This window comes from Mandrillus leucophaeus, unplaced genomic scaffold, assembly GCF_000951045.1.
Source record: "Mandrillus leucophaeus isolate KB7577 unplaced genomic scaffold, Mleu.le_1.0 Scaffold40, whole genome shotgun sequence".
Taxonomy (NCBI): Eukaryota; Metazoa; Chordata; class Mammalia; order Primates; family Cercopithecidae; genus Mandrillus; species Mandrillus leucophaeus.
In genome coordinates this window covers 280,618-304,854 of record NW_012104254.1, presented here as the reverse complement: position 1 = coordinate 304,854, position 24,237 = coordinate 280,618, and the positions used below count along the sequence as shown (strand labels likewise).

At 38.9% G+C, this 24,237-nt stretch overlaps 2 protein-coding genes and 1 pseudogene across 5 annotated transcripts in view; 2 read left to right on the top strand and 1 right to left on the bottom strand.

Moving 5' to 3' along the window:
* The window catches only part of LOC105548085, a 1,645-nt pseudogene extending 549 nt beyond the window's left edge, over positions 1-1,096 (top strand). Inside the window, exon 2 of the transcript XR_001007341.1 lies at positions 172-1,096. The product of XR_001007341.1 is annotated as a nuclear migration protein nudC pseudogene (transcript). The remainder of the gene's footprint in view (positions 1-171) is intronic.
* Positions 1-6,306, top strand: part of DFNB59 (deafness, autosomal recessive 59) — a 10,999-nt gene extending 4,693 nt beyond the window's left edge. For both annotated transcript variants that reach the window (XM_011991824.1, XM_011991825.1), the window contains exons 4-7: positions 1,465-1,606; positions 3,460-3,577; positions 5,299-5,397; positions 5,908-6,306. In XM_011991824.1, coding sequence (XP_011847214.1) covers positions 1,465-1,606; positions 3,460-3,577; positions 5,299-5,397; positions 5,908-6,200 — 652 coding nt within the window. In that variant the 3' untranslated portion in view covers positions 6,201-6,306. The remainder of the gene's footprint in view (positions 1-1,464; positions 1,607-3,459; positions 3,578-5,298; positions 5,398-5,907) is intronic.
* A 1,119-nt stretch (positions 6,307-7,425) lies between these two features.
* FKBP7 (FK506 binding protein 7) lies at positions 7,426-22,960 on the bottom strand. 2 transcript variants are annotated; one of them, XM_011991819.1, is made up of 4 exons: positions 22,344-22,960; positions 21,066-21,217; positions 13,682-13,815; positions 7,426-9,668 (listed from the first exon to the last, which is right to left on the bottom strand). In XM_011991819.1, exons 1-4 carry the CDS (start codon positions 22,562-22,564, stop codon positions 9,507-9,509), a joined length of 669 nt encoding a protein of 222 aa, XP_011847209.1. In that variant the 5' UTR covers positions 22,565-22,960; the 3' UTR covers positions 7,426-9,506. The 2 variants fall into 2 exon arrangements, with proteins under 2 accessions (XP_011847209.1, XP_011847210.1); XM_011991820.1 differs by having other exon boundaries at positions 13,682-13,812.
* Positions 22,961-24,237: the final 1,277 nt, after the last annotated feature.

Sequence of the window (24,237 nt, the reverse complement as noted above, 5' to 3'; positions counted from 1 at the left end):
ATATTTCAGTGTTTTCATTAAATACTTTAGCTATATAAACTTCATTACAAAGAATGCTTAAAACATTGAGGTTGTATTTTACTAGTGTAATTTGCTAGGTATGTTTGAAATACATTAGTGGTATATCCAAACTTTGAATTAGGATAGATATCAAAAATCACTTGGTTTAAGTCAGAGACCTCAGGGCCCCAGATCAAGGAGCTAACTGACAAGACACAGAGAGGCTGCAGCTAGAGATTGACCAGAAAAAGGATGCAGAGAATCATGAGGCCCAGCTCAAGAATGGCAGCCTTGACTCCCCCAGGAAAGCAGGAGACTGAGGAAGATGAGGAGGAGGAAGAGAGAAGGAGAAAGGAAAACTGAAGCCCAACCTAGGCAACGGGGCAGACCTGCCCAATTACCGCTGGACCCAGACGCTGTCGGAGCTGGACCTGGCAGTCCCTTTCCGTGTGAACTTCCGGCTGAAAGGGAAGGACGTGGTGGTAGACATGCTGCAGTGGCACCTCCGGATGGGGCTCAAGGGGCAGCCAGCGATCATCTATGGGGAGCTCTACAATGAAGTGAAGGTGGAGGAAAGCTCGTGGCTCATTGAGGACGGCAAGGTGGTGACTCTGCATCTGGAGAAGATCAATAAGACGGAGTGGTGGAGCCGCTTGGTGTCCAGTGACCTTGAGATCAATACCAAGAATATTAACCCTGAGAATTCCAAGCTGTCAGACCTGGACAGTGAGACTCGCAGCATGGTGGAAAGGATGATGTATGACCAGAGACAGAAGTCCATGGGGCTGCAAACCTCAGACGAACAGAAGAAACAGGAGATTCTGAAGCAGTTCATTGGTCAGCATCCAGAGATGTATTTTTGCAAGGCTAAATTCAACTAGCCCCTGTTTTTTCCTCCCTGAACTCTTGGAGCTGAGCTGCAACCACCCAGCTTTCTTTCCCACTCTTCTCTGGGACTTGTGGGCCTCAGGGCTTGGGGCAGGCATGAGACTGGCCCAGGCACACAGGTCCCAGGGCATCAGGGGAAAGGCTGGAGCTTGGGGTCTTGTCCTCCCCAGTTGGTCTACTGTTACACGTTAAAACGATTTGCCCAGCTTAAAAAAAAAAAAAAAAGTCGCTTGGCTTAAACAAAACTTAATTGTTCCACAAAATTACTTTGGCTCTACACACATTTGCTAAATTATTAGATTTAAATAATAGAGGAATCTGTCTGCAACAAATAGAGTCCCCCCTCAAAAGACTTTCAACAGACGGAGTGAAACGTTGTGTATAAGCATGTTTTAAGAAAACAGATAGGAGAGACAAATTATTACATTTCTTTTGGGTGTATTTTCTGACTATTAGGATTGCCTTGATTTACTATTAGGTGAACTATGAATGAATAACACATGACAGCAAAAAATGTACTTGATTATGTGTAATTAGATGTTACAGAGTCTTGTGAATGTATCTTCTTTATTTTAGAAAAATTAACTTTGACCACAGCTTGATACGTCAGTCAAGGAGCAGCAGAAAGGCAGTATTGTGTGTGGTCATGGAGAGCATCCGAACCACACGACAGTGCTCACTGTCTGTGCATGCTGGAATTCGAGGGGAAGCAATGCGGGTAAACCACACTCGTTGGGCTTCTCTTACTAACTAAACTGTTGCCATGGGAATTTTTTTAAGTACTGAATTTCTCGTCAGACTTGTGTATTTTGTCAAATGTTCTGATGAAAGAGCTGCAGTTGTATGGGATTTTGCACAGCAATGTCTATTCTAGAGTATGAAAAAAAAAAAGAAATGTTGGGGTTCTAAACATGTGTAATATAATGCAAAAACAGTAATCCTTATGAAATTACATGCATACTGCAGTCCCTCAAATTACTATTCAAGTGTTGTTTTAAGAATAAAAATTGAGTGAGTTGAACTGATTTTAAGTGGTATAGTTTTTGGCTGGGCACAGTGGCTCACGCCTGTAACCCTAGCATTTGGGAAGGCCGAGGTGGGCGGATCACTTGCAGTCAGGAGTTGGAGATCAAGTTGGGTAACATAGTGAAACCCAATCTCTACTGAAAATACAAAAATTAGCCAGGTGTGGTGGTGCACCCCTGTAATCCCAGCCACTCAGGAAGCTGAGGCACAAGAATCGCTTAAACCTAGGAGGTGGAGGTTGCAGTGAGCCGAGATCGTGCCACTGCACTCTAACCTGGGTGGCAGAGTGAGACTCCGTCTCAAACAAAACAAAACAAGACAAAAACCCCAACCAAAAAAAAAAAAAAAAAAGTGTAACATAATGCAAAAACAGTAATCCTTGTGAAATTACATGCATAATGGAGTCCCTCATATTACTATTTAAGTGCTGTTTTAGGAATAAAAATTGAGTGCTTAAGCTGAGTTGTTTTTTAAGTGATAGCGTTTTTACACTTTGAATTTTTAAAAGCTGAATTTATATTTTTATATTCAAATAGTTTTTCAAAGTTAATATTATCAATGGCCATACATGCTTTATTCAAGGTTAGTTAAATCCTTTAAAAAATATTAGCTGCAAGGTGCAGTGGATCATGCCTGTAATCCCAGTGCTTAGGAAGACTGAGATAGAAAGACAGCTTGGGGCCAGGAGTTCAAGACCAACCTGAGCAAAGTAATGAGACCTTGTCTTTACAAAAAATAAAAGACATTGTCTTTTAGAATTTGGGAGCCTTTAAAAAGCTGTGGGCCCTCCCACCGCTATTGTGCTGGGGAAGATGTAGCAGCCTCTTCTCCAAACCACCCCTTTGCCTTCAGACTTCTCTGGGGCCAGCAACCACCCAACTAGGGACCTAGGGCCAAGGGCTCAGCTGATGACCATGGGCTCCGTGTCCAACCAGCAGTTTGCAGGTTCGAGCTCAGGACTTAGCGGGAACACCTTAGGATGCAGGAGCGGCCAGGAGTTCAAGGTTACAGTAAGCTATGATTGTGCCACTGCCCTCCAGACTGGGTGACAGAGAGAGAGCCTGTCTCTGAAACAATAAAAAGAATTAGAAAATTATCTGTGTTTAATTTTCAGCTCAATTATGATATTGTTTATCTTTGTCATTCAGTGACACCTAATAATGACTTGATTGGATTAAAACTCTGGAAGACTTTGGAATGGTAGACAGGCTAGGCTGAAAACTTAAACTCTAGCACTGCTTTCTAAGATTTCCTGTTGAAAAAAAAGGCTTCTACTCCAGAGCATTATGGTTGTGGTAGCACTAATCATGGGCTGTAATACCAAAGTAAGTGAAAAGTGCAGAGGTATTTCCTAATATAGACCAGGAGTTTCTGTTGGACCAATTGGATCTCTGCTATAAAAAATGGTTTAATTCAAGCAGAATAATTCTTTACTTGGGAATTTTTTGTTTTGTTTGGTAGGATTTTATGAGATGTTTTGTTTCTCCAAAAAGCTATCCTTACATGTTATAATACTTAATAATGTTATATATTTATTCAATATAGTTTCACTTTATGGATGAACAGAATCCCAAGGGAAGGGACAAAGCTATTGTTTTCCCAGCACATACAACCATAGCTTTCAGTGTTTTTGAACTCTTCATATACCTGGATGGTGCCTTTGGTGAGTTAAGGGTCTGCATGAAATACAAATGACTATGTTTTTAAGGAGCATTCAACAGGGCATGGGCGCTCTCTCTCTCTCTCTCTCTCTCTCTCTCTCTTCTCGTGTCTAACAATTATAGAAGATGCTGTCAGCACTGTGAATCTTATGCTTGGGCAAAATAGCTGAGAAAGGTCTTCCCTTCCCTGCTTCCCCATTCCACTTTTCTGCTTCTTGGTGAAGGTTGTGAACTCTCCACTACCCCATTTAAAATTATACATAAGAGCTAAAATGCCATCTACTGACAAAGTATTCCTTAGCTTACATGGGGAGATAAAAAATGACTTTCTTATAGGTAGTTTTTGGTGGTGGCAAACAGAGGAGTAGGTAGATAGTAGGATGCCTGAAGTGTTAGGATTCCCAAACCAGGGCATCTAAAGACAGCTTTTCTTACTTCAGTTTTACTTATCATAACAAGCTTCCCCTTGCACTCTTCCTAAAAAATAACTTTAAAAGGTAAAAATACTTCCTCCAAAATTGTCACCTTGTATAATACCTAAGTGCAGCTCACTTTAGGTCTCTACATTTCACAGGTCTTTAAGGTCTGTTGGCCAACTGGAACAAGCCCAGGTGTAGCCCAAAGGATCAGGAAAGGGAGTCCCCTAGCCATGGTAATTTACAAATGTTTTTAGACCTGTTTTTGTTCATTTCTGCAATTTTGTAGGAGGAGGGAATAGGGAGTCCAGAAACAAAACAAAACTACATGTTAAGTAAATTGTTTTTTTAAAAAATATTTTTAATTTTGTGGCTATATAGTAGATATATATATATTTATTTATATATGGAGTACATGAGGTATTTTGATATAGGTATACAGTGCAATAATAATCACATCATGGAAAATGGGGTATCTATCCCCTCAAGCATTTATCATTTGTGTTACAAACAATTCAATTATACTCTTTTAGTTATTTAGTTATTTAAAAATGTACAAATTCTTTTAGTTATTTAAAAATGTACAAGTTCTCAGTCTAAGATGGAGAAAAAACTGTAAAATTACATTGTTTTGACTATAGTCACCCTATTACGCTTCCAAATACTAGGTCTTATTAAGTAAATTTTAAGTTTTTACAGTTTTATTGATGGTTGGGAGGAATGTAAATGGACTGATACATCCACAAGAATTTAAAATATACATATAATTTGGACTTCCACTTCTAGGAATTTATCCTACAGATATATTTACACATATATGAAATGATATGAGTGCAGGTATATTCAGTCCTCAATAACAAGAGATTGGAAACACCTTTAAGGAGACTGAATAATGGTGCATCCTTACAAGAGAATACTATGAAGCCAATAAGAATATAATACTTTTAATGGATATTTTTAAAGAGCTGAGTATAATATGTAACTATTTGGGCATAAATAATTTTATACACATACATGTATACATACATCTTTCTTTATGCTTGTAAAATATATGGAGTATTTCTGGAGTATGAGCCCCTGAGGTAGAAGACTGTGGCTGGATACAGGGTGGACCAGAGACTTATTTGTCGCTGTATCTCCTTTTTGTATGAATTTTGTACCATGTGAATGTTACCTTTTCCAAAAGTATGTAAAAGTTAACTTTTTAAAAAACACAATGAATGGTTTGTACCAGAATTCATCACCCCATCAAACAATAAAACATGAATTATTCAAGTTATAACATCATCTAACAATTTTTTTTGTAGACCTTTGTGTCACTTCAGTGTCAAAAGGAGGATTTGAAAGGGAAGAAACGGCAACATTTGCACTGCTGTACAGGTTGAGAAATATCCTATTTGAAAGAAGTATGTCCATTGTGAATGTCTTTTTTTTTCTTTCCTGGCTTAATGCATGAGGTTTTCTATTCAGTAATCCCATCTGTTAAGGAAAAATTTGAATTTAAAAGCCTGGCTGGTACAGTGGCTCATGCCTATAATCCCAGCACTTTGGGAGGCCAGGGCAGGCAGATTGCTAGTGCTCAGAAGTTTGAAACCAGCTTGGGCAATGTGACAAAACCCCATCTGTACAAAGAATACAAAAGAAAAAAAATTAGTTGGTTGTGGTGGTGTGCATCTGTAGTCCCCGCTACTTGAGAGGCTGAGGTAGGAGGATCACTTGAGCCCGAGAGGCGGAGGTTGTAGTAAGTGGAGATTGCGCCACTGCCCTCTAGCTTGGGTGATAGAGCCAGAAAAAAGAAAAAAGAAAAGCCAAATTATTTCATGACTAGTGGATTCACATATTTATTAATGCTATTTGCATTATGTATTTTTCATTTTCACTTCTAACACATTTCTGTTCTGTTTTTGTCTTTTTAGATAGAAGAGTGATGGATGTAATTTCTCGTTCACAGCTTTACTTGGATGATCTTTTTTCTGACTACTATGACAAACCTCTCAGCATGACTGATATTTCACTCAAAGAAGGGACCCATATTCGAGTTAACTTACTTAATCACAACATTCCCAAAGGGCCGTGCATACTCTGTGGAATGGGGAACTTCAAAAGGGAGACAGTTTATGGGTGCTTTCAGTGTTCTGTTGATGGTCAGAAGTATGTGAGACTTCATGCAGTTCCTTGTTTTGATATTTGGCACAAGAGAATGAAATAAAATGAAAAATGAATATACCATGTTGGTGTTGTAGGTGCGGTTGTGCCACAAACCTTCCCTAAATTATCTAGGTTTGCTTTGATGAGTTAAATTAAAATGAGAAAAACAGAAAGAAATTAACCTGTCTGGGTATCATTTTCCCTATCTATAAAGTAGTGATGATGACAGTAGTGTCTGTTTCTTAAGTTGTCATGAAAATTAATAACACTGTTTATATCAAAAAAGATTTACATGTAACATTCAGAATAGAGATGTTCTTTCATAATCTTGCCAGTCACTTTAGAATCATTTTTGGGATGTAGTCTATCATTTTAGATAACTTTTTTTTTTGTTTTTTAAGACAGAGCCTTGTTCTGTTGCCTAGGCTGGAATACAGTGGCACGATCTTGCCTCCCTGCAACCTTTGCCTCCTGGGTTCAAGCAATTCTCTGCCTCAGCCTCCTGAGTAGCTGGGATTACTGGCGCCTGCCACCACCCCTGGCTAATTTTTTGTATTTTTAGTAGAGATGGGGTTTTACCATCTTGGCCAGGCTGGTCTTGAACTCCTGACCTTGTGATCCACTTGCCTCGGTCTCCCAAAGTGCTGGGATTACAGGTGTGAGCCACTGCACCTGGCCTAGATAACTTTTTATATAATTAAGAAATTTTTCTAAATACCAATTTTATTTTCAATCAACTTTCAATTCAACATGTAAGGATGACAAGACTGCACAAGAAGCAACTTTATGGTGTTTCAACTATTGCCTTTGGTCTGGTAAAATGAGAAAAATGTGTTAATAATTTAATGCAATCCTAAATGTTTAATTGCAGTATCAAATTAAAAGCACACTGAACTCAACATGGGGTTTTGTGTACACAGTTAACAAGGTGACTGATAGTAGTAATGGGCTGCCATTCTATGATGTGGGTATGCTCATGAGTTTCGTCTTCATAAAACGCAATACTGTCATTGTAAAGTTAAGACAGATAAGACACATCTGTTTCTTTGAAAATGTTTAAAACATTTAACATATTCAGTTCTGAAAGATATTTTTAATCTACTCTGTTGAGAAATCTGAATTTTTCATACACAACCTAAATTACTATTTACCTTTATTAAAATGTATAATGAATAAAATGTTAAAATTCTAGAACTCAAAATGTAGTCACGGCACTGAATGCCACATATATGCATATGAAGGCAGAAGGCAATCATGCCGATATGAAATACTTCTACACTGTATTGTATGTAGAATGATTAGAAATTTATTTTTAATTATGTAAATACAAGTTTTAGAATGAATCATCTCCCTATTCATGTGGCATTATCTGTCATTTTTTAAAAACAAGTTTAAAAGCACTTTGTATGAAAAATAATGGGACAAAAAATTAGAATTACAAAGTTTAGATTATAGGGTGACTTCTTAATATGGATACAGAGAATGGAGACAGCTTCCAAACCAAAATAAAGAATATTGAGTTACTTAGTTTACTTCAACGGAGCAGGTTTTTCTGAGGGAAGGCAATGAAAGAGTAAATGATTAAACACGTGAGAAAGTGTTAGAAAATTGAGCATAGAAATGAGGAAATATTGGGAGGAAGGAAAAGATAGTACAGATCCTTGTTTTATGAGGTGTCAAATTATGTGCTAGCCATGTGTTATTTACTAATCTCATGGTTGTGTTACCCCTATGTACACTTGTTTTTGTATGTACTCATATGAAAGCCCTCTATTTTTAAATAGAATTTTTGATAGTGTAAAGAAGTTAAAGGATGAACAATGGTTTGGAAAGAGCAAGTTTCAGAAGGTAGAAAAAACTTTACTTGTTGGGAACTCAATTATTTTGAACAGAGCTATTTACTGTCTGACCATACTTTCCTATATATGCAGTGTAGTAGTCCACTTTCACACTGCTGTAAAGAACTGCCCTAGACTGGGTAATTGATAAAGAAAAGAGGTTAAATTGACTCACGGTTTCCCATGGCTGGGGAGGCCTCAGGAAACTTACAATCTTGGTGGAAGGCAGGGAAGCAAGGACCTTCTTCACAAGGTGGCAGGCGGGAGAATGAATGCAGGAGGAACTATCAAACACTTATAAAACCAAAGATTGCATGAGAACAGCATGGGGGAACCACCCCTATGATTCAGTTACCTCCACCTGGTCTCTCCATTGACGTGGGGATTATGGAAATTATGGGGGTTATAATTCAAGATGAGATTTGGGTGTGGACACAAAGCCTAACCATATCATGCAGTATGCAAAATCTTCTATGTTCTGATAGATACGTGCCCTTTCTTTGGTACCAACGTGAGCTTCTACAGCATCTCTTATATACTATTCTCAAGTCATATGATATCATAACTTGACCATGACACAAAACTGCCATGGCATTGTATATCCTCCTTTGTTTGGCACATTTATCAAAATTTGACAGCATACCAATTTGTAATGATTATTCATCATTAATGACAAGAATGATGGGAAATGAGGTGACATAAGGAAAGAGATAACTAGAAAAAGGGAACAAAAACTAAGAAATTTCATGGCATCAATTTAAAACTATCAAGACAAAAGCTTGGGGTGGCAGACATAAAGGTTTAAAGAGGGAAGAGGAGTTGCACATTTATAATAATGTCTGAAGGAATGCAAAAGCCAGGCAGTATAGTCTCTATGCTTGCTATAAGAGGCAAAGTCTTTGGTTTGGTCAAATATCTTTAAACATTCCCCACTGGAAAATAACCAAGGCTAGAAGCTTACACCAAAAAGTATAGAGACTGTGTTGTGTTCTTTGTGGAACAGAGATATACAACTTTCTTCCTGCACATATACCAAAGGAAGACTCTTCAGTTCTAGGATTTTTATATCCTCTTCATAATGTTATAAGATGTATAAACAAGTGAAATGCTAATTCCTGGGTCCTTATTGGATATTTTAAAAATATGAGGCACTTTAACTTTTAAAGTATAAAAAAACTGGATATTAACATGCTGGTAAGGTTAAAGTTGGGAAAAGCTTGCAGTTTTTGACATACTGTGCATGTCTTCCTACATCCTGAAAGGGGAAGAAATGCCCACTGGGACCGAGAGGTCTGTTTCATGGTGCTACAATTCTCGTTTACAGAATAAAGCAACAGGAAACACAATCATACCATTCCTACAAGTTAAGTTTGCAAAACAGCCTCACATTTATTATAGCAAAATCAATGTATTGGGGAGATCAAATATCTTCTCATAGGGGAAAATAGAAAATACAACTTGAAGAACAGTGACTTTGTTTTATACATAAAGTACAGTAAATAGCTAAAAAAAGTAGAAATACAAATATGCTATAGTTCATCGTGTTGGTATACATTGTATTCCTTGGGAGAAATGAAGCCATCACCATCATGGTCATTCTTCTTAAAAATATCTTCTAAAACTGCATCCTGATATGACTTGTCACGTGGCTTCTCATCTTTTTCAAATTCCCTTTGCAAGTAGAGGTTTATCTGGAAGGCCAAAATAACATTCCTTTAATTAAAAGGCATCACAGTAAATTTCCAGTAACTTTGAGGAATATTTATAATAATGAAATTCATGTCCAAGATTACTTATAGTAAATGACACAACAGTTTGAAAAGCTATTTGAGGTTTTATTTTTCTTACTCTTTGAAGCAATGTTTTGGAGAGAAACAGGTCTTCAAATTAGTTTTCCCTAAGATGATAGATGGTTAGTGGTACATACTCAAAGATTAATATTTAAATTGAACTTTGTTGAAACTAAATGCTTTCTAATAATCCATGCTGTTCATATTATCAAAGGAAAATCATGCATGACTGCCATCAGCGAAAAATACCCAAATTGGCATTTCTATATAATCTCTAAAACTAATGAATATGTTGTATAATCAATAAAATATAACCATAGGTTTTGAAATAAAATTTAGTATTTTAAGTTTTTCTAGGCTTCTAGTGCTCTCTTCCAAATCTACATAACTATAATAATCTCTTTAATAATGTCAAATAAAGAAAGGAATCCTAAAGTATTCACTAATTATATAAAATTTCTCTATGCAAACACACATTAAAAGTATTGTCCAATATAGTAGCCACTACCCACATGTGACTAATGAGCACTTGAAACATGGCTAGATCAAAATGAGATATGTTACTATAAATGTAAAATATATAACAGATCTTGAAGGCTTCAAAAAGTATATCTAATTGATAACTTTTATATTGATCTCATATAGAAATGGCAATATTTTAGATATATTGAGTGAAGATATAACATTAAAATTAATTTCACCTGTATTTTTTTACTTTTTAAGATGTGACTATAAAAATTTTAAAATTATATGTGTAACTCAATTATATTTCTATTGGAAAGCACTAATCCTTATAATAACTAAAGAAAGCAATGCACAATCATCTGGAGGTAATGTTCAGTAAGGCTAGCATTAAAGAGGCAAGAATATTTTTGAAAGCTAGAGTTTGAGAGGTTTTTAGCAATACATATCCTACGGTCAACCCATTGCAAGTTGACTTTATTTTAGAGCAATCAGTGGACCTTAATGAAGGATATATCAACTGTTCTCAAATGGGACTTTGGTCCTACATGAGGGAGACGCATTTTTTTCTTCCAGCCAAAGTTTAGCAATCCTATGTAGGTGTAAACAATTTTTAATAGCTTCAAATATTTCTCAGTTTCTAAGTAAGTTCATTTATTTTTACATAACCAATATTGCTGATGCTTAAACTCGACTCCTTTTCCAGTACACTATAGTACAGAGGTACAGAAAGACAGTGGGTAAGAACATGACCTTAATTTTGCTAGTAATGGGTTCCACACTATTTCCACTTTTTAATTTAATAGAACACTGTATTTCCCCCATCCTTCCCCTTTAATACTAAAGAAATATTTTTCTTTTTCTTTTTTAAAGATGAAACTGATAAAATAGTTTACTTAATCTTTCTGACAATGAATAAGTTTGCTTTTTTTTTTTTTTTTTAGTTCATGTTTCTAATTCAGGCTTTGCCTTGGATTTGCTGTATGGTCGTGTGCAAATTAACCTCTCTGAACCTCAGTTTTGTCATCTGTAAAAGGAGGTAAATAAGTATCTATATTGTAGGATTGATGCAAGGATTAGAATAATGATTATGGCCATCAATAAAAGATAGCTATTGTTATTCAAGTTAGTGAAAATCACTCTCGTCCATCTGGCGATAAAGCAGCTGATATCACAAAGACATCCAGGGAAATTGCAGCTAAGTAGATTAGTATTTTGAATTTTCTCTATTTTTATTTTCCAGAAAAGAATTTAAGATTGTCTAATGTCTTACTGTGGAGTAGTCATACTGCAGAACATGGCTCTTGGTGTGCCTGTGATAATGAGTGGTCTGTGTGCATAGGCTGAGCCCTTGGGTACTATGCGAATTCATCTGCAGCTGCTATTCACTCTAAAAAAGGGTGATAAGGAGTCAATAGAGAAGTGATAAGGAGTTGGCCGGGCGCGGTGGCTCAAGCCTGTAATCCCAGCACTTTGGGAGGCCGAGACGGGCGGATCACGAGGCCAGGAGATCGAGACCATCCTGGCTAACACAGTGAAACCCCGTCTCTACTAAAAAAATACAAAAAACTAGCCGGGCGAGGTGGCGGGCGCCTGTAGTCCCAGCTACTCGGGAGGCTGAGGCAGGAGAATGACGTAAACCCGGGAGGCTGAGCTTGCAGTGAGCTGAGATCCGGCCACTGTACTCCAGCCCGGGCGACAGAGTGAGACTCCGTCTCAAAAAAAAAAAAAAAAAAAAGAGAAGTGATAAGGAGTCAATGGAGAAGTACACTTTGGGAACCATTTGCCACCCCTGTAACTGCCCTTCTTCTTAAGAACAGGACATGTTCCCTTCTCCTTCTTCCACTGTTGGCCAACCAAGATGCTTGAAGGGAAAGCCATTACTAATATCCGGGTGTAAGAGGTTGAACTGGGTGGGGAAAGGATTGGAGAGGGAGATGAAAAAGCAACAGAGAAAAAGACTTATTTTTATCACTTGAAATCAATCTTTTACTACTCACTTATGTGGTAGAGTTATGCATTTTTAAACGTCTCCTAACTAGTTAAGAGGGGAGACAGCTGGTTTACTAATTTTAAGCAAGAGTATGGTCAGTGGGACTAAGTAAAACATTAGACTTCAATAAATAGTATTAGACTTGAAACATTCATGATTTTCTCCAAAAGAAGCAGTCTAAGTCCAAAGTTAAAAATATAGTAGTGGGCCGGGCATGGTGGTTCATGCCTGTAATCCCAGCACTTTGGGAGGCTGAAGGAGAATCACTTGAGGCCAGGAGTTCAAGACTAGCCTGGGCAATGTAGTGAGACTCCATCTCTTAAACAAAAATAATTAGCTGGGTGTGGTGGCACGCTGGGGTATCACTTGAGTCCAGGGATTCAAGGGTGCAGTGAGCTATGATCACTCCACCCTGGCATGGGCAACAGAGCAAGACCCTGTCTCTAAGAAAAATTAAACTGTAAGAAGACTCATGAAGCCAGATTGCCCAGGTTTTGCCCCTTACTACTGTGTGATTTTTGGCTAGTTAACCTGATTATTATTTTCCCCATCTAGAAGTGGAGATGATGACAGTAGTGTCTGCCCCATAAACTATCATGAAGATTAGATAAGTTCACATATTTATATGCTTATAAATAGTATCTGGTACTAAAAGTACAAAATAAATGTTACCTATTATTATCTTTTTTTTTTTTTTTTTGAGACAAGGTCTCAGTCTATCTTCCAGGCTGGAGTGCAGTGGCACGATCACAGCTCACTGCAGCCTCAACCTCCTGGGCCCAAGCGATCCTCCTATCTCAGCCTCCTAGCTGGGACCACAGGTATGCACCACCACACCTGGCTAATTTATTAAATTTTTTGTAGAGACGGGTCTCCCTATGTTGCCCAGGCTGGTCTTGAACTCCTGGGCTCAAGCAATCTTCCCACCTCGGCCTCCCAAAGTGTTGAGATTTTAGGCATGAGCCACATGCCCAGCCCAATTATCATTATTATTACAAGATCTTTATTACAAGACTGAGATACAGAAGCTAGCTGGCTGAACTCCTGGCTCCTGTTTACCAACTTTCTAGCCCACTCAATTCAGATCCTTGCTAGCTCTTTTCATAATCCTATGAGGTGTGAATTATTTGCCCTGTTGCAAATTCTTACAGTGCTGCCTGAAAAAGAGATATGCTAGTGTAGTCTAGAAACTGGAAGAGCACTGTAGAGATGAATAATTTGGGATTTTAATGACTCTCTTGTAGGGAGAAAGGCAATTGAAGAGGATGACTCACAAGGTTTATACTGAAAAAGCTTAGAGCTTTTTCTAAGCGCTTAGATTATTTTTTAGTGACCAGCTCTATAAAAGCAGTGATCAGAGCCCATTCTAGCTAGACCTAAAAAGTGATAGTTGTAAAACAGATGTATTTAAACTGAGATAAAAAAATTAGACTATACACATGAAATTGGTTTGAATTACCTCGGCTTTGGAGAGTTGCCTGTCATTGTCCGTGTCTATCTGTTTAAATGTCTCAATGCTCCGTGGTCCTTTGGTCACAGCATAAAGTTCAATCTCAAAAATCAATGTAGCATCAGGTGGAATCTTGCCTTCTGCTAAGGGTATAAATTTTAACAGTTTAACTTACGTAAAGATATGGTTCAAATATCTACTCATGAACTGCCATAACCATATTACATTATTTCATGTTAATAAGAATTGCTATCTGAATACTCACAATTTTTAATTTTTTCTCATCTTTTATAACTTCTTTCAGCTTTTCAAGAGTTTTCATTTTTGCTTTTTTTCTCTTTTTTTATAGATACTTTTTAGGAATATTTTTTCCACATGTTTCTGAACCAAGTCAATTCAAAGGACCTATGGGACCACTATTTCTTGATTAAGCACAAATCATAAATTTTTATTAATACATGGATATGACCCTCCATATCTGTGGGTTCTGCATCTGTGGATTCAACCAGTCTCTGCTTGAAAATATTCATACAAAAAAAGGATAGTTGTGTGTGTAATAAACATGTACAGACTTTTTTCTTGTCATTATTCCCTAACCAATACAACAACTTTTTACATAACATTTACATTGTATTAGATATTATAAGTAATCTAGAGATGATTTAAAGTACACTGGAAGATGTGCGGAGGTTATATGCAAATGTGATGCCATTTTATATTAGGGGCTTGAGCTTCTGTGGATTTTGGAATCCATGAGAAAGTCTTGAAACCAATCTCTAACAGGTACTGAGAGACAACTGTACTCTCCTATCATCAATACAGAAGAGAGGTGGCACAGAGAAGAAATGCATGGGCAGAAAAATTTCAAAGCATAGATGAGTAATCTTCTAGAAAATGATTTTGTGTAGTTATTTGGAAGCATAAATAAAACATAAGTATCAATATATTTGTCTTTCAAATTTTTTATAGACATTAAAAAATAAGTGCAATGATAGAAAAATCCAGTAACAGGCTGGGCATGGTAGCTCACACGTGTAATTCCAGCACTCTGGGAGACCGAGACAGGAGGATCACTTGAGAGCCCAGGAGTTTGAGACCAACCTGGGCAACATAGTGAGACCCTGTCTCTATTAAAAAAAAAAAAAAAGAATTAAAAATAAAAGAAAAATTCAGTAACAATTTTACAAAGAAATTGTATACATTTTTAAGCATTAAGTTGAATACCTCTTTTTATTTTTATCTATTTGTTTTTTTGAGACAGAGTCTTACTCTGTTTCCCAGGCTGGAGTGCAGTAGTGCGATCTCTGCTTACTACAGCCTCTGCCTCCTGGGTTCAAGCCATTCTCCTACCTCAGCCTCCTGAGTAGCTGGGATTACAGGTGTACACCAGGCATTGTATTATTAGTAGAGACAGGGTTTCACCACGTTGGCCAGGCTGGTCTTGAACTCCTGACCTCCGGTGATCTGCTTGCTTTGGCTTCCCTAAGTGCTAGGATTACAGATGTGAGCCACTGTGCCTGGCTAGAATTGCTCTCTTTAATTAAGTTAACCTATTAGCTGATGTCACAGATTTTTTTTTTTTTTTTTTTTGACACGAAAATTCCTCTGTCACCCAGGCTAGAGTGCAATGGCGCGATCTTGGCTCACTGTAACCTCTGCCTCCCAGGTTGAAGCAATTCTCCTGCCTCAGCCTCCCAAGTAGCTGGGATTACAGGCATCTGCCACCATTCCTGGCTAATTTTTTGTACTTTATTAGTAGAGATGGGGATTCACCATGTTGGCCAGGCTGGTCTCAAACTCTTGACCTGAAATGATCCACCTGCTTTGGCCTCCCAAAGTGCTGGGATTATAGGCGTGAGCCACCGTGCCAGGCCATGATGTCACAGGTGATTTTAATAAACAATGGGCTATTTCAGATAAATATGTCATAAAAATGACCTGCAGAAATGACTTGCTAAGGGGCAGTGGGTAGCTTGTGTCATCAGTATATTGCCAGTGTCCCACACAGTGCCTGATCTACTACAGACAGTCCAATGTGTCAAATGAATGACCCATATCATTTATCTTTAAAATGTTTGTCCTTGGAAGGAAACAGCAATTTCTTTAATAAAAAAGTGAAGCATTCTAGCTAAAGTCTTTATATAATCTGAAGAGAAAAGAGTTTGTGAGTTATAGCCAAAAGGAGTAGCAGATTAGTAGTTTTCAAGGAGAAAACATAGAAGGATCTACCCATGCATCATATGACTAACATAAAAGTCCTAACCTAATGCACCACATATTACCTGACTTTAGAGTAGAAGAGCTAGAGATTGAGTCAATGGTCGTTTTATAAAACCCATTCCTATTTTTTCCAGTTATAATCTCCTTATGACAGAAAAACAATTACTTCTGACAATAATTCAAGGCAAATTCAAAACACAAATTCAAATTTCTTTCTTTCTTTTTTGTTTTTGAGACAGAATCTGCTCTGTTGCCCAGGCTGTAGTGCAGTGGCACGATCTTGGCTCACTGCAACCTCCACCTCCTGAGTTCAAGTGATTCTCGTGTCTCAGCCTCCCAAGTAGCTGGGACTACAGGCATGCACCACCATGCCCAGGTATTTTTTGTATTTTTAGTAGATATGGGGTTTCACTATGTTGGCCAGGCTGGTCTTGAACTCCTGGCCTCAGGTGATCCACCCACCTCAGCCTCCCAAAGTGCTAGGATTACAGGTATACGCCACTGTGCCCAGCCCAAAACATAAATTTCTTAAGAAAAAATATCGTAGGTATATAAGCAGTTTTTGAACAATTTTGCTATAAACAGAAAATATTGGCCAGGCGCAGTGGTATAAGCCACCAGGAGTTCAAGACCTGCCTGGCCAACATGGTGAAACACCGTCTCTACTAAAAAAACAAAAATTAGCCAGGCGTGGTGGCGTGTGCCTGTAATGCCAGCTACTCAGAGGCTGAGGCAGGAGAGTAGCTTGAACCTGGGAGGGAGAGGCTGCAGTGAGCCAAAATCAATCACACCGCTGTACTCCAGTTGGGCGACAGAGTAAGACTCCATCACCAAAAAAAAAAAAAAAAAAAAAAAAAAAAGGATATATTGCCAATTACCTCTTTTTCTTGTTATATATTGTTATTTAAGCACTAACAAGTCACATGCATTTCAAGACATGCAGGGTTGTTCTGTGATATGAGATAAGGATATTTTACAGAAGAAAGACTTCTTAAGTACTACCTAAAATAAAGTTATAGCTAATGTCACGTCTTAATAACAACTTACTTTTAAATGCTTATTTAATCAAGAGGTTGTTAAACAGTTACTTAAGGTCTACACTGCAACTTTTAAAATAATGTAATCCAAGGTATTGCAATGCAGGCAAGGCCAGTATTAACTATGGTCCAATTAACACACTTTTTTGGGCCTCAGTTTCCTTTCCTGTAAAATGAGGGTGCTGGTGGTATTACTAGTGAGATTAATCACTTTAATGTTTGCTAGAGATACCTCCAATTGAATATGAACTTGTTTCATGTCAAACTTCTATATCTCTGCAGCAAGTTTCTGATTTATTAAGAGCTTAGGCAGCCTGGGTAGTCATTCATATCTAAGTATAAATTACTTTATGAAAAGGATAAGCTAAGTGGTCCTTTGCCTGAGGGTGGTGAACCCTGGATGAGCACCTGATGATAACAGATATGTGTGCTCCAGGCAGTTAGGAGAGTGGGTGCTCTAGTGGTAGGCAGAATGTGGAGGCATCTGAAGACACAACACAAGACAGAAAGGAAAACTGAAAATGAGAAAGAGACTGAAAGGCAAACTCTTCCTCCATCATTTTGCCTAGAAGTGGCCTTAACTTTTGACAGATTTTTAGCACAAGTATTGCATTTGACTTAATTTATTTTCAGTTTTCCTTCTCTTTCTCCCAGGTTCCTATACAAATAAAAACAGGATATATAAATTATGGTACCATGGAGCTGTTCTGATGGGATCAAATTATTGGCAAAAACCATTAAAAATAAAGCTGAAGTTATCTGGAAATTGTCTCTTTAGGAGTTTTAAGCCTGACTGGGTCTGACTCGAAGCACTGACAACCCCCCACCACCCGCCAATCCAATGTGGGGCACTGATGCCCCGATTTTGCTGGAAAGAACTCTTAATGACTAATAAAACTGCCTCAAAGAAGGCATGCCACTTCCATGAAATATTTGGGAGCAATGCCAATATCTCATTGTGGAAAACTGATCTTTACTATTTCAAACAGTTGGAGTTAGCAGTGGCTCTAAATAGGGTAAGGAGGCAAAGATTCTTTCTGTACAGCCTTCAAGCAGCAACGTGGAGCAAGAACCTAACAAAGGATGCAAGGTGCAGCCTGTCTGTCAGGCTGCCCATCCTCCCTGCCTGCTTTAAAAATTTTCTTCTCTGTTCTGCTACACTCAATTTTTGTAATTTAAAATTTTAATTTTGGAAAAATTAATACATGCACTATAAAACTTTCAAATGGTACAAAATATTAGAATTAAAATAAATCTTCTCATCCTTGACCCTGAGGCTTCCTTCCCAGGAACACTTAATGTCATCAGATGACTGCATATTCTTCCAGATGTATTTTTGTGTAGATACAGGCATATGTGAAACTCCTCCTCTGAAATACAAGCTCATAGAGGATCGGGAGTAGTGTCTACTTTGGTCACGGCTTTATGCCCAGTGCCTACAAAGCCTGGCACTGATGCTCAATACATATCCCAAAAGTGGAATATAGTCTAGTCCACAGGTTGGAGTGCAGTGGCACAAACACAGCTCACCGCAGCCTCGACCTCCCAGGCTCAAGGGATCCTCCCACCTCAGCACCCTGAGTAGTTGGGACCACAGGCGGATACCGCCACACCTGGCTAACTTTTTAATTTTCTGTAGCGATTGGGTCTCCCTGCATTGCCCAGGTTGCTTTCAGACTCCTGGGCTCAAGTGATCCTCCCACCTTAGCCTCTCAAAGTGCTAGGATTATAGGCATGAAGCCACCATGCCTGGCCTCCACTTTATTTTTAACATATTAATAAGTATAGCGCTACTTAATTCTTTTTACTGGCTACACAGTAATTCATTGTGTAGATACATTATATTTAACTAATTTCCCACTGATGGATAGGAGGTGGTTTCCAGCCTTTTGCTACCCTCCCCCACAAAAATGCCTGCAGTGAATGTTCTTTTACACATACCTTTGTGCATATTCCTGGAAATGGAACTACTGGAATAAGAAGGCATGTGCATTTTCACTTTTTTTTTTTTGAGATGGAGTCTCACTCTGTTGCCCAGGCTGGAGTACAGTGGCACAATCTCGGCTCACCGCAACTTCTGCCTCCCAGGTTCAAGTGATTCTCCTGCCTCAGCCTTCCAAGTAGCTGGGATTACAGACACACTCTACCACAACCAGCTAATTTTTGTATTTTTAGTAGAGGCGGGGTTTCACCATGTTGGCCAGACTGGTCTCGAACTCCTGACCTGAAGTGATCTGTCCACCTCAGCCTCCCAAAGTGCTGGAATTACAGGCATCAGCCACCACACCTGGGCCTGCATTTTCACTTTTGATAACAATTGTTAGAGAAGTTGAATGATTTCCATTCCCAGCAATAATGCTGATTTTTCCATGCTTTTGCCAAGTTGTTTTGTCTTTGCTAATCTGATGAGTGAAATATGGTGTCTCATTTTAAATTTCTTTAATTATGAATAAAATTAAGTATTCTCACAGACTTAAAGGCCATTTGTAATTTTTTGCTAGTGGGTGCTTATTTATGAATTTGGCCCATTTCTAGGGATATGTCATTTTCATTATTGGTTAGTATAAGTCAGTCTTCATATATGATACAAACATTTTTCCCATTTATTTGCTTTACCTAGGTTTTCAGATCTTTTTGCTCTACGATTTTAAAAATAGGCAAGATATTGAAAGAATAAGATCATTTTTTACACATTTGAAGGCTTGTCCTGTATTGGGGTAATAATGACTGACAGCTTATTATATCTCAGATGTTCCTTTTACAATGTGCCCGTCCTGTCCTTTTACTCTAAACCCACATGTTCCAGTTTCTGAGTTTTATGAATTTAACTTTGGTACTGCTTACCAAAGATCTGTTATAAATATTTATGTAATAATGACATATGCTGAAAACAATAAAAATGCTTGGCCAGGCACAGTGGCTCAGCCTCTAATCCCAGCACTTTGGGAGACCGAGGTGGGCAGATCACGAGGTCAGGAGATCGAGACCATCCTGGCTAACACAGTGAAACCCCGTCTCTACTAAAAATACAAAAAATTAGCCAGGCATGGTGGCGGACACCTGTAGTCCCAGCTACTCAGGAGGCTGAGGCAGGAGAATGGCGTGAACCCAGGAGGCAGAGCTTGCAGTGAGCCGAGATCGTGCCACTACACTCCAGCCTGGGCCACAGAGCGAGACTCCGTCTCAAAAAAAATGCTTAAGATAGAGCTTATAGAATATATAGAATCATCATGAGTGTTGCCACAATGTAGAAGAAAGAACTCTGGCCAGATATCTATATTCAAACAATGTCGTGTTATCTTTATAAACAAAAAGAGGGGACTGGACTGAACTAGATAGAGCTTAAGGTCATTGGACTCAACTGTTCTCTTTATTTCATCTATCATTTTTATTTATTTTACTTTTTTTGTTTTTAATTGTGGTAAAATTCACATAACATAAAATTTACCATCATAACGATTTTCAAGTGTGTTGTTCAGTAAAGTACATTTATGCTGCCATGCAACCAATCTCCAGAACTCTTCCTCTGGCAAAACTGAAACTCTATACCCATTGGTCAACACTCCCCCTTTTCCCTCTCACTTCAACCTCTGGCAATCACCCTTCTACTTTGTCTCTATTAATTTAACTACTCTAGGTACCTCATATAAGTGGAATTATACAGTATTTATTTTTTTGTGACTGGTTTATTTCATTTAGCATAATGTCCTCAAGGCTGATACATGTTGGTGAATGTCTCAGAATTTTCTTCCTTTTTAAGGCTGAATAATATTCCATTTCATGTGGGTTTTTTTTTTTTTTTTTGTAGAGCAGGGTCTTGCTGTTGCTCAGGCTGGTCCTGGCCTCAAGCGATCCTACCAACTTGGCCTCCCAAACTGTTGGGATTACAGGCGTGAGCCACTGTGCCTGGCTTCCATATACGCATATATTCATTTTGTTTATCCATTTCTCTATCATCTATGGACATGTGGCTTGCTTCCATCTCTTGTCTACTGTACATGGCTGCTATGAGCATGGCTGTACAAATATTTCTTTTTGAGACTGGGCTTTCAATTCTTTCAGACCTACATACCCAGAAACCTACTAATCATTTTTTAAATATAACTAAAACAAGAAATTAAAATTAAACATCTTACCATGGCCTTCCTTTCCGTACGCAAATGAAGGGGGTATAACTACTTTTCGCTTTTCTCCAGGGCACATGTCCATCATAGCAATGTCTAGGCCTTTTATCACTTGCCCAACACCAAGAACAAACCATTTGGGGTGGCCTTCATTTTGTGTCCGGCTATAATAAAAAACAATACTTAAGTAAACTGATTTCAAGAAATCAAACTTGAAAATACAGCTGGGCATTTAAAATTGGAGTCCTCTCTAACCATCATTCCTGTATAAGCACTCTTTCTAAAACCCCTAACGGGGTGTTTGACTCAAACTTCCCTATAATCACCAGAAAGAAGTATGATTTGCCCAAAGCTAATCATTAAGAGCCATCTCATTTTTAAAAATTGTTATCTTTACAAAACCTATTCAACAGTTAACTTTTTAATGGGTCTCCAGCCCCTAACTAGCTGCATGGCTTGTACAAAGAACTCATTTAACTCCCCTGTGTGTGTTGTAAAAAATGATGAGGCAGGTTTAGCCTCAAAAAGTCATTTTAAAAGTAATTTAAAATGGTATATTTTCTTATTAAATTCTAGTAATATAGTCTATATTCTTATTAAATCCTAATATAATATTAAATTTAAAAACTGTATAAATTCTTATTAAATTTCTCTATTTTATTCTAAATGGATGGAACTATCTTACCCAGTCCTATCTTTACAGGATGAAGAAAAGATTCTCCCTCTGAGTAATAAGCCATCAATTAAATCAGAGTAGGCACCAGGTGGAATGGGGGAGCAGGGCCCACCAGAAGTCACCAGGGAAGTAATGGTTTTTCTTGATAGAAAGTGGCCACAACCTATAAAAATCGTGCTTCTGAAGGCCAGAGTTAAATCTCGTTATTCCATGTATTCCTCCGTAAAGACTCAATACTTCCGGCAAGGGAAAAATGTGAACATCCTTACAGGCAGAACCTTGATTTAATTCTGGAGGTCCCAGAATTAAAGGTAATGGTAGTGGTTGGTGTGTGTGTGGATGTACTGTATTTTCGATAATTTATTGGACCAACATTTTCAATACTTTAAATAGAAATATTCAGTTTATTAGAGAACCACACACATATATATTATATATATATATTTAATGAATAAAGGGCTCAACTTTTACTGTTAAAAAATAAAACCCCAACCAACCAACCAACCAACCAACCAACCAACCAACCAACCAACCAACCAGTAAGGCTTACGCTTGGTGGAGGCAGGCAAGATTTTGTGCAACTGGACGCGTGGGCAGCTCGCAGCATTTCCTACCTGCAGTAGAATTTCGACCCGTCTTTAGCCAGGTAGCCGTCATAATGGGCATTTAGTAGGTCTCCCTTCTTGCTTGTCTTAGAGCAGTTTTCTGGACGATGCAAAACTTCTATTTTCACTTCTTCGGTGCTCTCCTCTTTCTTTTGTCTCTGAGCAGTAAAAAGGCCCCATAGATAAAAGAAAACAATGAATCTGAATAAGAAATGCATGGTTTCTGGCATCGGCTCCAGCAGAACAGCGCTCTCCCTCCCGCGTGTCACTCGCGCCCCTTGGATGCCCCGCGCCGAGTTCCGACGCGTGGCAGGCGTTGTACACTGTCACAAAGGGCCGGGGCTGGGCCATAGACGCGGCCCTGCCCTCTCACAGGCCCAACCCCTCCTCCTCGGGCAGCTGGCTCAGCGCGGTTAACGCTGTTTCTAGGCCCCGGGGCTGGCTGTTCTCAGTCTCTAAGATTGCACCGCACACTCGCTCTGCTTCTCGCTAAACCCGCATATTTTACAGCCGGTTTCCTCAGGGTTCGGTGACAACATTGGCATTTCTAAAATGGAACTGGCATAAGACGAAATAAACAGCCAGGGATGTCGTAGAGTCAGGGAATATGGTTGTCATTTGTGGAAGCAAAAGACTTCTAAGACCCCTACGGAACGAGCAGATAGATACTGGGGGGAGGAAGAAGCATGCTGGAAAAGGAGCGTAAAAAATAGGCTGGCGGTGGCTTCCTGGGTGCTTCTGGGGTGTCCTTGAAGCGAATCCTCAGGTCGGAGTCTTGCATTCAGAAGTTCCAGGCTGAGTCGCACAACCTGAAGGCCAGCCCGACGCGAAGAAACTGCGGTGCAGCAGCTCCTCCGCCTGGCTGCAGGCATTTCCGAGAGCCGACCTCCAGGATTCAGCGACCGCCGCTGGCTTGCATTTCTTTCCCCCTCCACTAGGGGCCGCCCTTGATTCGAGGGCCTCTGGTAGTGCGGGGAATGGTCTTTTGACTTTTTTGTACCAATCCCATGGGATACGTAATTTTCCACATCAGTCAAGAAAACTTGAGTATTGGGCATTTTTTCCTAATCTCACAGCTAATACGCAGCCAGGTTTTTGGTCAAATCTGTGTGACCACACCTCCCCACCACCAATTTTAGTATGAAAACCTTTAAAATACAGAGAAAAGTTGAATTTTACAGTAAACACTCGTACACCCACCGCCTAGATCCTGTCATTAAATTATATTTATTATATATCCATCCATCACTCTTTCCTCCATCAATTCGCCTTGTTTCCGAGTGAATACCTAAAGACTATCCAAACCAGAAAACCAGCAAAGGCCTTTTGCATTCGCCTGGATTAAGTTCTGGGAGTGGAGGTGCTATTCCACCTGTGTGATGCGAAGAAAAGCCGCAGCACTGAGCCCGATTGATGTGCTTTGCTTAAAGTTTGCAAAATTCCATAAACCTGAAAATTACTGTCGATTATGCAAGATGACGATTGCGTCCAAGCAGGAGTTTCAAAAATCATAAAAGCTAGGGGGAAGTCCTCCTTTCTAGAATAAAATTCCAAAGTCAAGTTCAATGTTTTATATTCTAAATAAAATTGTGGCTATCCAAGGTTAATTATCGGCGTGATGACAGTTCCTTGGGGGGCCCTCGCCATTCCTTGTCAGAGGACCCCGTCTGTTGCACTTTGCCTTCATAGGAGATAATTTCAGACCCCTTGAATATGAGGAAAATACGAAGCAAACAGAAATAGGAAGGCTTTTATTTATTTTTTCAGAAAAAAAAAAAAAAAAAAAAAACCAAACCAGGAAAACCTGAGAGAACTAAGTGCCCGAGGGATGAGTGTGTGGGGAGCTCCTCCTCGGGTGGGCACCGGGGCTGCGCGCGCAGTGGAGCCCGAAGGCCTCGGCCCC